Here is a 13,294-nt window from a genome sequence, read left to right as displayed (position 1 = left end):
GTTCGAAAATGTGATTTCAGTCACGGTAGCGGTAATGGTCACGGGAATTATGCGATTGTCGTACCACTAAATATCGGCTTTAACCATGATATCCCTATAACCCGCCTAAATGCAGTTTTTTTATACCTTTAGAATGCGGGTAATATCGGTTCGGTAGTTTTGAAAACCTTTACAACACGGGTGATATGATACGATGCGGCCTTGTTTTGCCTGGAACGAAAGAGGAAAATTGGATTCACGAAGGTTTGATCATTGAATCACTTCCTAATAATATGTTAGGGGAAATAAGGCAGAAATAAGCTTGTTGGTGTCCGATCCGAGTTGTTCTAATAGGTTTGCTTCGGTGCTAAGTAACCATATGAGGGGTTACTTTGCGCAACAATTAAGCCAAGGAGTATCAATGATTAAATGATGATTTCCTTGCTCAGTAAGGCATACTTCACACATTTGTAGGTTTCCTACATCTATTTTGCTTCTTTGTTTTAATAGCATTAGTTTCATGAAAATTTGTTACAAGTTTGTTTCCTGTTCTCATCGGCAGAGTTAAGAAGGTTGTCATTTGCTTTCCTAGGACATTTAGCAGTTGAAATTGGTGGCCTATATTATAGGACATAATATGTAAGAACAAATTCAGGTTGGAGTTAAATTAACTTAAAGCTTTGAGCTGAATTTCAGTTTGCGTAGCCAGCAAATATGAACTACCATTTGTGTTTATCTTGTGCTTGAGATCATCAAGATACCATCTAACTTGTGAGCATATAGTTCTATCCGTCACACTTTTCCATCTAAATAATAACTATAATACGTCCATCATTAACCATTGAATAGTTACTAAATTGGAAACTGAGCTTGCAGCTCGTGAGCAGCTCGTGAGCAGCACGTGAGCAGCTCGTGAGCAGCTCGTGAGCAGCTCGTGAGCAGCTCGTGAGCAGCTCGTGAGCAGCTCGTGAGCAGCTCGTGAGCAGCTCGTGAGCAGCTCGTGAGCAGCTCGTGAGCAGCTCGTGAGCAGCTCGTGAGCAGCTCGTGAGCAGCTCGTGATCGACTCGGTCAATACTCTGGTCAACGCTCGACTCGGATTTGCTCGACTCGAGTTTGTGATTGACTTGAGACCTTAACGAGTCGAGTTGAGCAAGCTCCAACTCAACTCGATAAGCTCGCAAGCAACTCGTTAAAAATTTTTTATATAAATTGTTGAAATGAGAATGAAAAAGAAATATACTTATAAAGAAAGTAAGGTAAACAAGTCAGAAAAGGGGAGGGAGAAACAATGCATAAAACTTATACCACATTGGTAGATAGACAAAAAATCAAAGCCGATTTTACTTTATAAAAAGATGGTGGCTTAAACAAAAGTCCCACATTGGTTGCAAACTAAAAACCAAAGCTTCTTTTCTTTATAAAAGGGAAGGATGACACTTGAAAATTTGGGTTGAGCTTGATGGATTTGTGTTGGGTTGAGGCGTTGAGCATAATGAGGCCAAGTCGAGTTGAGCTTGACGAGTTCGAGTCGATCAATCGAGCCGAGTCGAGCTTAACGAGCTCAAGTTGAGTACTCGAGCCGAGTCGAGCATCAATAATTCTTATCGAGCACGAGCGAGCTAGGAAATTTTGTGCTCGACGAGTTTCGAGTCGAGCACGAGTCGATTGATTTTCGAGTCGAGTCGAGCAGAACCCAGCTCGCGATCGACTCGCTTGATTAGCACCCCTAGATCTCTATTTCAAGATTGTTGCTTATCCTAAAAGTTTCATCAGAATAAGGATTGCTTCTTTATCGCACCCATATACTTCCTCCGTTTTTTTATAGATGCTACATTTCCCTTAAATGGAAATGTCATAATAGATGCTACATACCATAAATGGATTCCTTCTCACCATAAAAATCTTAAAATACTATTAAAAAGTGGTGTCCCTCACCTTCTCTTTAAAATACTCATACTTTTTCCTTAACAAATGGTTTTTTTAATCAAAAAGTGGTGGTCCCCTACTTTCTCTCTCTACCTTTCTTAAAAACCCCCCACTTTCTCTATGTAGCAAGAATAAAAACACGGAGGAAGTACAAAAGGAGGATAAGGTCAAAAAAGCCATGCCCTCGGGCTATCATCAAGTAGCTCATGTACAAAATGAAAAGTCAACCAGCAATGGCAAGCTGAAACTTGACTCCCACTATAAATAAGCCTCATAAAATGAAGCTCAAAACCTTGACGAAGCAAAGCAATACCCTAAAAAACCCTTCCTCACCAAATTACCGACAGACCACCAGCCACACCTAGCTAACCAACCTTTTTCTCTTCATTCTTTTCCAGGCAACAAGCACATCTAAATAGAGACTGCAACTGACAGCAAGTACTGTTACTAACTAGGTATGTTAGCTTTACGGAAAAAAATAAAGATAAATAAATAAAAGACTATGGAGATCTGCATGCCCAGCTGCCCACTGGATTAAGCAGAAGAAGAATAAAATTTCCGAATAGTTTCTGCAATCACGAGTCCTTAAAGAACAGAGTAGTCTTTCATGCTTATTTGTAGCCTTTGGGTTTGCTCGTAATTCTTCTTCCATCAGTGTAGTAAAGTATATTCCATATCTATTTTGTGATGAAAATTTCTCGATGTTAATAAAAAAAATAGAATTCAGTATTCTTTACACCAAGAAATTTCAAAGATTATACTGCACTATTTGTGGATAACTTACTGAAAAAAATACTAACATGAGCCTGAAAGAGAGTCCCCCATATCAAACAGGACAAAAAACAATTGATTAAGCACTGCAACTCATCGAATCACTAAAGCATGAAGGAGGGATGAGAGACCCCGTCCCCTGAGAGAAAATAGCATGCCCTCAAGTCAAAGAATCACTCATGATATTATCTATAAATGAAGAAAGGACAGATGATGCTTAAATAAGGAGTATGGTCCAGTCATTCTTGACCACAACAATATCATCAAAGACAATCTAATCTATTAATTTAAATATCTTACCACTCAGAAACTGCCGCTTTCCCATATGAGCATCTTCGATAATCTGATGTAGCAATGCAAGAGCACGATCTCTATTCCCTTGTTGATAAGTAGTAGTGTTGGTATCCCCTGACAAGGTAGCCTGAAGGACAGCCGGATTTTCCTGGAAGTCACCCATAATTATAATAAACATACAACGGAACCGCAAAGATATTCTAGATAACATAAGAGAGACTAATTTGAAAGAAATAACGATCAGAGAGATCATTATTTTGAAAAATTATGATGCATCAATTGTTTCATTCAGTTGACGAGGATTGTTACATTACACTGATACAGATAAGTATATTGTGAATCTGGTTCAAGTTTTGGACAAGGAATAGATTCAAACAGAACCAAAAACAACATATGAATGGTATATATTGATATCTATCAATGACGATAATGATTATATGATTATCCAATCACTTACCTACAGTTGTGATCTTTATGTAGCAATAAACATTAAAAAATAAATAGCAGAAAAAAGCTCAGGTTTCATTAGTCAGTTCATTGATTTTTACTAGTTAATAAATATAAACAAATTTCATTTCTTTTATATTCCAGATATTACTGAACACCCCATGCATTAGTAAGCATGGTTAGAACTTAGAAGTATAGGAATATTAAGAAAACAAGTTGAAAATGTTGGAAGCTAAACAGAAACGCAAGAGAATGAAACACAACTTCAGAAGGAAAACAATGCTACCTAGCCAAGGTCAAGGTTTGTTTCCACCTTTCAATTTTAGCCTACTTCACCGTCCTACAAGTACACGTAGTGATGAAGATACATTCAGCTCAAATATATACTCTCCTACTACTTTTGGCAAGTTTGTTGGTATATGTTTTTCAATTTCAGTGCAAAACTTAAAACTTAGTTGTTTCGAGAAAATCAGTAGAAAAAATTTAGTTCTAGTGTTTTGAAGGCATTAACATCACTCCCAAGTACAACCCATCAAGGCTTGGTTACTAACTCCGCATTAAGCATCTCAAAACAAATATAGTGACAAGAACAATTGTAGTGGAAACTCTGAGCATGATAATGAAATCAGCCATATTAAGATTAATGAATATTACTATATATGATTGTCAATCAACAGAAGTTAAACAATCTTTATCGAAACAGTATTTATACTGAATTCTATAGATCTGATTTTTACAGAAAATGAATTTTGCAGAAATTTTCTAAATATTGCGGAACAAAGCTGAACATTCAATAGAAAGAAGACAGCCTAAAGAAGTAAAAATGAACTCCCTCAACCTGGACCTTAGAGCAAAGCTGATTTTATCAACTGATAAATACTACCTCCGTTTCTTTTTAATTGTTACACTTTGACATTTTACACTATTCACAAATTGCACTTTGACCCTCGTTTGTGATTTATACGTGAATAAAAACATAGTCATGTGGGATCTTGTTAGATTCGTATTAATATGTACTCCCTCCGTTTCCTAAAGATCTTCCCACTTACTGTTCCTACAGATACCAAGGAAAATCAAGTTGTGTGGGCATGGTGTGAGTAAAGTAGGAGAGAGAAAGGGGTTAAGATAAATAAACAAATAAAAAGGGGTTAAAGTAGGAGAGAGAAAGGGAGTAAAATTGAATTAATAATGTAATGGTAGACCATATGATAGTGACATGAGAGGGTAAATAGGGAAATTTGTTTTGCCAAATAAGGAATAAAGCAAAAGAGGGAAGATCTTTTGGAAACACCCTTAAACGGAAAGAGGGAAGATCTTTAGGAAACGGAGGGAGTATTTTATTAATATGTAGTTTTTATATTTTTTTACAAATACAAAATTAGAGATATAAAGGCTCAAAGTAGTGCATCGGCATGCGTGAAAAGTGTAAGTGTAACAATTAAAAAGAAACGGAGGTAGTAAAATTCTTGCAATTCTTCTTCGATCTGCTTCTTGTATTACAATGCTTTAAAATGATATATTATCTCCCCATTTCTTCTCCTAGGAGCACCTAGCTATTGATCTTAATGTCCCTGAACCACCAAAGCCTTACCCCTCACATCTTAACTCTAATAAAGGACAAACATACCTTGTTCCTATCACCTCACACAAGAACGTGGTTCTCCTAATAATGTTGCATTCTCAATGAGGAATGACAAAGTGTGTAGCATAGAAATGATTGGGGTTCTGGGAACGGAAATGTTTCGAAACCAGTGAAACCTCTAGTCCCACTCACTTGCGGTCTCCATTAAAACGAATTCGTTTTGGAAATGGAGGAACCTCGAGTCCTAGAAGTTTCCGTGATTCATAGATGACACCATCAACCCATGATATTGAGCACACGCATTAAGCAACGACACTCACTGCCAAGATTAAAGATGCAAAAGGCAAGATGACAAGATTAACCAAAAAACATCACCGCGAAATCAGCCCACAAAAATCCAAGTAAAACAAAAACCAGCTGACAAAATTCACTACCAAATAAGTTCCAAGATATACATCCAACTCAAATTTCTTCCCATCTTTCCTGTCAAATACACATTGATGTATCCTGATTTGCTGCTCCATCTCAGCCACCCAATAACAATAAAATCATTAGAGATGCAAAAAGCAAAAGGACAAAGATTAATCAAGTGAAACCTCGCAGATAAAACAGCCCGCCAGATTCCTATGAAGTTTACAGAAAAAGCCAGAGAAAAAGGAAAAAAGAAAATCAGCTCCACATACTTAAGTTCCAAGAAATGAACATTCCACATCTTTCTCTTCAAAGACACCCATTTGAACATTTTGTAGAAGAAAATTCTTGCACTAATCTCATCCACTTTCAATTCAAAGGCTATTTGAGGGAAGAGGGGCCACATCCTTTCTCTCTACTTGGTAAGTCTTAACGACTTAATAAGATATTCATCGGATGATCTAAGTCCTGAACATATATTTATGATGTGTGAATAAATGCTCATTCTAACAGATTAGAAACGCACCAGCTCCAAACATTCTCGTAGACGCTTGAGAAGATGTCTTGCTACAGAAATCAATGCAACTTCACAAATCTGATCCCAATAAGTAGATCCGGTCTTTGGAGACCCTCCTGGATATATTTCTGACAACATGGTTTGAGCCTGCAAATACATTAACATTACATACAAACAAAGCAGGTAAATGTAATTACATCATAATAAGATTTACCTATTAAGTTATTTTAAGAAAAAGTAAAGCAATCATAAAAATACAGCAACAAGATAACAAAAACGTTGCAACTAATGTGAAGCTTCCATGTAAGGAAATATTGAAATCAATATAAAACGCAGGACGTATACATAGGTTAAACTTCTCATGATGATGACTTTTTATTCTAACTCCACATGTCTCCGCAATTTTAAAAGATGTTAGAAAACAAAGAAAAACTTGATAAGGACGGTCCAACTATTGTCGTCCTGCCATAAAAAGTCCCAACTATTGAATATTGCACAACAGTCCAAATTTTCACCCTTATTTTACAAGCGTGGTCCGGCATGACTGTGACAGGTTTACCGTTAACGCGCTAGAATGCCCATATCAGCTCTATGGATTTCAGAATAAAATACCATTTCCATTTGTTTGATCCAAGAAGAAATGCAAGAATTTGTAAATAAGAGTAAAAGTTTGGCCTGCTGTTATAGTTCGGATTGATTTTATCAATTTTTCCAAAAATAAAACATGCTGGTAAAGCTCTATTGAGCAATGAAAAAAGCATATTTGTTCTTTTTGCTCCTATTGCCAGCTAAATGCCCAGGTTCATGTCAATGAATGTAGACAACTCAAAATTCAAGTCATTGAGTAAATTTACCTTTTTAAAGTTAATTCATGGTTAAGAACTGAAGCTGAAAGCCATATTTTACAATGTCGGGTGATGACTCAGTAATTTGTTTTTGGCATTTTTTGAAATTCTAAACCTAGCTTTTTTCTCAACTAATTTTACTTGGTATTGTCGCAAATAACAACAATGATGATAACAATGATGATGATAATGATAGTGATAGTAATAAAATTTCATTTTTGAAAATTATAATTCTTTTTTATGCTTCAATTCGATAGTGTTCAGTTCTTATCGCTTTACTCCTGTACATATGATGTTCCCACGAGGAAAAAAAGAAAAGCATTGGAGCATTTCTTATATACAGCGAATTCATGCCATATAATATAACCCGTTAACCACTAGTGACGGCTGCATTATCTGGGATGCAATAATGAGTTAGATTAATTACTTGAGTACAAGGAGTGGAACAACATACAGTGGACAAGTAAGGGAAATTTTGATCTTTTCCTTTAGTATAGCATTGCATGCAACTTTGCAGATGCGAGTTTCATAATATTAAGCACGTTAAATTAAATAATGGCCAATATGCCTACAGAGCATAAGCATTTTCCGATTTGTTCTCAGCTACACATAAACTAAGCATACCTGATCTAGAAGCCGCTCAGATATGTTTATAGACCTTGCTGAAGCAGCAGCAACATCAATACAGAGAAGAATCTGCAAAAGGAGCAAGCATTCAACAGTTAAATACAAGCATATGAAGTAAATCCATACAAGAATTCTCAACAAGGAAAAATAAACATCTGTTTGCACTCACTGCAGCGATAGGACCAATTTGAGATCGTAAAGATGAAAAATCAATCTCTTGCAGAGTTGTTGTTTCATCTGTAGCACGAGAGACTGCATCCTCGACCTAAGATTGATGTTTTCAAGGAATAGCACGTTAATACAACAAAGACACTGGTTTAAAAGTGAAAAAAAGAGGAAAGAGAATACTCCAGGTAAAACAATATACAGAGATAGATAGCAAAGGCTGCAAAATATTTAAAAAAAAATGCTAAAAAGGAAGAACATATTAATATCATTTGACCTAATGTTAAACCTCTTTCTTGTTGTCATGCGAGAAGGGTGGCAAGTAAGGTAGGTCATTTGATGGCAAGATGAGATGCCAGTATAGATTCTGAATATGTTTAAATGGAACCTTTTAGTATTCTTTTTGGTCAGTTGGTGGAGCTTGGTCTGATGGTCCTCCCAATTTTCCCCTTAACAAAAATCTTGTATGACCCGAAATCGACAAACCAAGCATTAATTGGGTGAAGCTACCAAGATCAGATACAACATCAAAAATGTGTTGATCTGTCTATGGCATCTAAAATAGTTCTTTTGTTATAACAAGTAAATCAAGTCTAACCCAACTAATAGAAGAAGCATGCCAATAGTGTTCAACCATACAAGGAAAAGAAATACTGGTATAGCAAAATACTGGACAGCCAAAATAAAAGAGCAATAATCTTAGTAATATGAGAACAATGCTTACAGATGCTCTTTTGAAAGTATCATCCACCCATTCAGCTAATGTAAGTGTAGCTCTATCTTCATATGACAGGGAAAATCTATGTACCGCCTCTTCCCCTATGTCATACTTTGCCTTTTGCATGCATCTGTAGGGAATGAACATATAAATAATGAAAGCAAATAGAAACTTGTGGACCAAAAAATATATAAACAAGAAAGGTAAAGCAGGGGAGAACAGCTAGAAGATTCGGCTTTCTAAAGCCATCCAAGTAGTATACAAGTCCGCAAACACAATCATAAACAACAGGTAAGATAGATCAAACATAGAAATTTCATGTAAAAGCAACTGTTTATTTGCCCAGTAGCATCATAAGCATTCATGAGCTTACAGGTTGAGTAATTTCGATGGTGCTGCACGTAGTATAGTCAATGCCTCCTTCCATCTCCATTTCAGCTCAGGAAGGGGTAATAGTTGCTGCAAAACTGACAGACGCCACTGCCAATCTTCAATAAAACTTTTAGCATTCGAGATTCTCCACTCTAAGGCTTCTCTTTCACCACTAGAGTCAGTAACCTCCAAGGTCAGCTCTGTCGGCAAATTATGACGCAAAGTATCCAGCAGGAATTCTACAATGGAAACAGCCATGTGGTTTCCCATTTCATCAAAATCGACATCATCACACTGCTGCATGCCAGTCTGAGATAGCTCATAGTTACTCCCTGCTAAGCCACAATGTTCAAAATCAACTGAGATGCTGTCAAGATGTAGGAGTGAAATAATAATGTTCACCATGAATATCTGCATCATTTGGAATTAGTTGTCACTGGACTGTTGATAAATTAGTAAGTCATAAAAAGATAGTCAACACTAATGATGCAAGATTCACCACAAAGTAAAGCAAAACCAGGAAAAATTACCTTCCGTGCCACACTATTGACAGCCTCAAGATGATGCCTCAATTCTCTCAAAAATTTTAATGACAACTGAGGATAGCATATCTGATCATCAGAAATACTCTTTTCCATAGCTCCCATTGCCATGACGGCATAGTCAAGGGCATAGCGCATGTGAATCAGTTCAACATCATGCATCCTATCACAAAATGTTAGCTAAGTTAAAATTTCTGTAACTTTAATGTCCACATATCTACACATTAACCAGAAGCTTTTACTTTTTTGATAAAAATTTAATCCTGTATTCTAGCAGCACTAAGCTCAAACAGATGAAAGAAAAGAAAGTTTTGGAGGGAGGACTGGAGAGGCAGAGAGGAAGATTAACAAGGTAATGCTACATGCAACTGCCTTCACACTCTCCTCCAAATGAACAAAATGGTGTATGTTCAAAGAAAGTGAGATATTGAATAAGCAGAAACGGGAAAAGGACTAATCTACAAGAAACAACAGAACTAAAATATATATATTACGATCAAATAAGAAGATTCTTAGAATGAGAACAACTTTTTCGCCTTTTTTTTGAACAAAATGTGTGTATTATTTGTACTAAACTACTAATTATAACTTTTCTTCAACTGCATTTTTTCTAAACTGAATGTGCATGTTATTTTCAAGAGCATATACTTGCCGTTCGAAAACTACAATATGCATATTTAGTACAAAAAATATGCACATTCAGTTCAAAAAATATGCATATAAATCCTTCTCACCTTTCTCACTTTAAGATCCTTCTCAATGGATCTCATCTCATATATATATACACACACACCCACACATATATGGAGGTTGAATCAACTGAAAACAAGCTTAAGTTGAAAACTGAAAAACGGGTTTTTTTCCTTATTTTTATAAACTTTTGCTCATTTTACAATTTTTTGCTCATTTTATGCTTTTTTTTCATTTTATGTTTTTGCTCATTTTACATATTTTTGTTCATTTTATGTTTTTTGCTATTTTTATGATTTTGCTCATTTTAAGAAACTTTTTCTCGTTTTATGTTTTTTGTTCATTTTATATTTTTGCTCATTTTAAGAAATTTTTGCAAGTGAATACTTATTATATTCTTTTTTTTGTTATTATGACTTTTCTAAGATATAGTGCTGCACCATACACTATACTATAAATAGAAGACTTAATACAACTATGTGTTCCTGACTCTACATCCTAGATTCTAATATCATAGACTTGGACAACAATGCTCGGTAACTTTAAGTTGAAAATCTAACAGTTTCTTAACCCAAACCCGAGTACAAACTTTGTAACTGACTCCAGCACTGCAGATGTAGGTGAGGCAAACTCCTTGATTGTTTTCTAATAACGTTCTTTGTTTTTCAGAGAAAAAAAATCATTACTATTTAGTATTTACTAATACAATCAGAAGACACGACAGTCCTTTGAAAAACCAGAAACCAAGCCCTTTCATTTGCTTCCCTTGTAACTGAAAAGGGCTTATTCCATCAAGCACCACCAGCCATTTCACAAAGAAGAATACAATGAGGATAACTCTGTACCCCTGTAACACATATGTTGAGAGACAAGACTCTAGTTGGCCGCCACTCCTACTTATCATCAAGAGAGTTTATATGTTCCAAACTCTTTCCACACAAAAGCCTGAACTTAGCCTATAATAGAACTTTCGTCGTCCAAATGAAATTGGAAATAGTAAAATCCAAGGAATTCAAAGTTTTCTGCGATTGATTTTCAAATGACATACAATAAAAGTTGCCTGAAGAATAAGCCTAGTCAAATTCTTCAATCAGGATTATCTTAGAAAGCATAGATGTTAGTTTCTTGCTAATGAGAGAGAAGAACAAAAACAAATTTTACATACAAGTACCTAACAGGAAAATCATTTGATTTTGGCAGGTAAAAAGTTCCACAAATGAGAGGAAAATCCTTTAGTACAAAGATCGGCATATACTTAAAGGACACATTGACCTTCTTCACATGACAGGGATAAACATCAGATGTAAGATTTGCAAGGTCATACATATATGTTTGACAGTGGCGGACATCCTTTCTTGAGACATATTAGAATATGGAAGTATCTTGAGTGCAATTCTTGGAACTAGAAAGTGATTCACTGGGAAACAATAATGTATGACCTGACAAAATGCTTAGTCATACATAAGAGCAAGAATAACCTCTATACTCTAAAAAGACACACCATCACTTCCTCTACCATCCTCGCAGTTTTTTTTTTCCTTCTTAAATTTCTTTTCACTTTTGTTTGGGAGTCAGAGGCTTGGAAATTTGTACTTACAAAATTTAAATTTTCCACCAGAAAAATAGGAGTCACACCTTTTCCATTCTGCTGCAGTAGAATCTGTCGGCTGCATGCTGATCAATTTAAAAGCATCTTCAAATTTAATAGTCGGAACAACATCAAATAACACCTAAAGAAAGATGGTCAGTTAGAAGCCAATCACATTAGCTTTTTAGGGGGGGGGGGCGGGGGGGGAATGAATTTTTGGGAGCAGAAACAATTTTGTTGCTTCACATAATTGGGGACACTTTAGACAAGTAAACTGGAACTATGAATCCACACATGTCAACATATAATATGCATTTGCAAGAACAACAATCTCAGATCCTTACTCCCAAAGGAACAATGGATATACTTGCTCCAATCCATATGACGTGACCAATTAACAAAGTTATTTCTATTCCACATAATTTGTCGCTTCAAGTATCTATTTATATTACTAGTTAGTTTAAACTATAAAAATGCATTGTCGGATTTAAATACCAATGTAATGTGCATAACTTTGACGACGCTTATATAGGAGTGGAGGGAATATACAATTTTGCAGTTGCTTATGAAATGACGAGCAGAATCAGCCAGACAAAGCTAAACAATCGTAAAACCTAATGCTTCTCCGTATAAAAGCAACTTTTACAAAAGCCAATCATGGAAAAGAGGCAAGTAAAAATAGTAGAAGAAACAAAAAAAAAAAAGCACTTATTTTGTTACCACATCCAGATGGCACAATCTAATATAAGAAGGTTATATACAGTCAGATGGTCCAAGTTACCCTATATGGCTACACTCAGACAACAGTCACTCAATATCCACTTAAAGGTCATACAAGTGCATAAAGATCACTTAAATAAATCGTCCCATATCTCAACATAGGACACTAGTCTCACTATACAGTATCCACTTGCCCTATAGAAGATATATCCTACCCAGTCACACTACACGCGAGTAACATAGATGTATACTACAACAGTACAACTAGGTGACTTTTATAAGATATAGGGCTACTTTTATAATTAAATAAACATGATAACTTTCAATAAGAAAGCAAGTTATTTTTACCCTCTTTGATACACCCGTCATATCCTACAATTTGCATTTTATGAAATTATTTCATTTAAAAAAGGGAAATTTCCTTGCCCCTCACATCTGGGGAATTCCTCAAATACCCTTGAATTTTGACTTTGTGCTCAAAATACCCTTACTATAGACGGATTACTAACGCCGTTAGGTTTTTTTTTCTCTTTCTCCTCTCCATCTTCATCTTCTTCATCTCTCCTCCCACCCTCCTCCATTAATGACATCCTAAACCTTCAATTTTCCATCTCTCCTTCCACCTACATGGCTTTGTGTCCTCATCATCTTCATCTTCATGTGATAATCAGTTATGGCAATTTCAACAACCATCACTAATTTTGGGGGAATTTCAAAAGGAGAGATAATTAACTTCACCATCATATAAAGTGGGGGGAAATTTACAAGATGAAGACGTGAGGAGAGAGAATTAGAGAAAGGCATGTAGATGAAAGAAGAGAGAGAAAAGTTGATGTTTAGGATGTCATCAATGGAGGATGGTGAGAGGAGAGATGGAGAGGAAAGAGAGAAAAAACCCTAATGGCGTTAGAGCTCCGTCAATAGTAAGGGTATTGTGAGCATAAAGTCAAAGTTCACGGTATCTTAGTAATTCCCCAAATGTGGGGTAATATGAGAATTACATCAAACCTCGAGGAATTTTTCCTTTAAAAAAAGGGGATAGGTACAATCCTACAACAATTTAGACCAAGGAAGCCGATGAGTCTTCCACATCAATAATA

At 35.8% G+C, this 13,294-nt stretch overlaps 1 protein-coding gene across 5 annotated transcripts in view; it reads right to left on the bottom strand.

Moving 5' to 3' along the window:
- Window positions 1-13,294, bottom strand: part of LOC104887752 (hypothetical protein) — a 44,293-nt gene that overhangs the window by 23,856 nt on the left and 7,143 nt on the right. For 2 of the 5 annotated variants that reach the window (XM_010672479.3, XM_048638110.1), the window contains 8 exons: window positions 11,522-11,616; window positions 9,185-9,359; window positions 8,656-9,065; window positions 8,289-8,412; window positions 7,569-7,664; window positions 7,397-7,468; window positions 5,937-6,074; window positions 2,977-3,118 (listed from right to left, as the gene is read on the bottom strand). In XM_010672479.3, coding sequence (XP_010670781.2) covers window positions 2,977-3,118; window positions 5,937-6,074; window positions 7,397-7,468; window positions 7,569-7,664; window positions 8,289-8,412; window positions 8,656-9,065; window positions 9,185-9,359; window positions 11,522-11,616 — 1,252 coding nt within the window. Of the gene's footprint in view, window positions 1-2,976; window positions 3,119-5,936; window positions 6,075-7,396; window positions 7,469-7,568; window positions 7,665-8,288; window positions 8,413-8,655; window positions 9,066-9,184; window positions 9,360-11,483; window positions 11,617-13,294 lie in introns of those variants that run through there. The other 3 variants (XM_057392416.1, XM_057392417.1, XM_057392418.1) reach the window with 3 other exon arrangements.

This window comes from Beta vulgaris, chromosome 2, assembly GCF_026745355.1.
Source record: "Beta vulgaris subsp. vulgaris cultivar EL10 chromosome 2, EL10.2, whole genome shotgun sequence".
Classification (NCBI taxonomy): domain Eukaryota; kingdom Viridiplantae; phylum Streptophyta; class Magnoliopsida; order Caryophyllales; family Amaranthaceae; genus Beta; species Beta vulgaris.
This window is presented reverse-complemented; position numbering and strand designations above follow the sequence as displayed.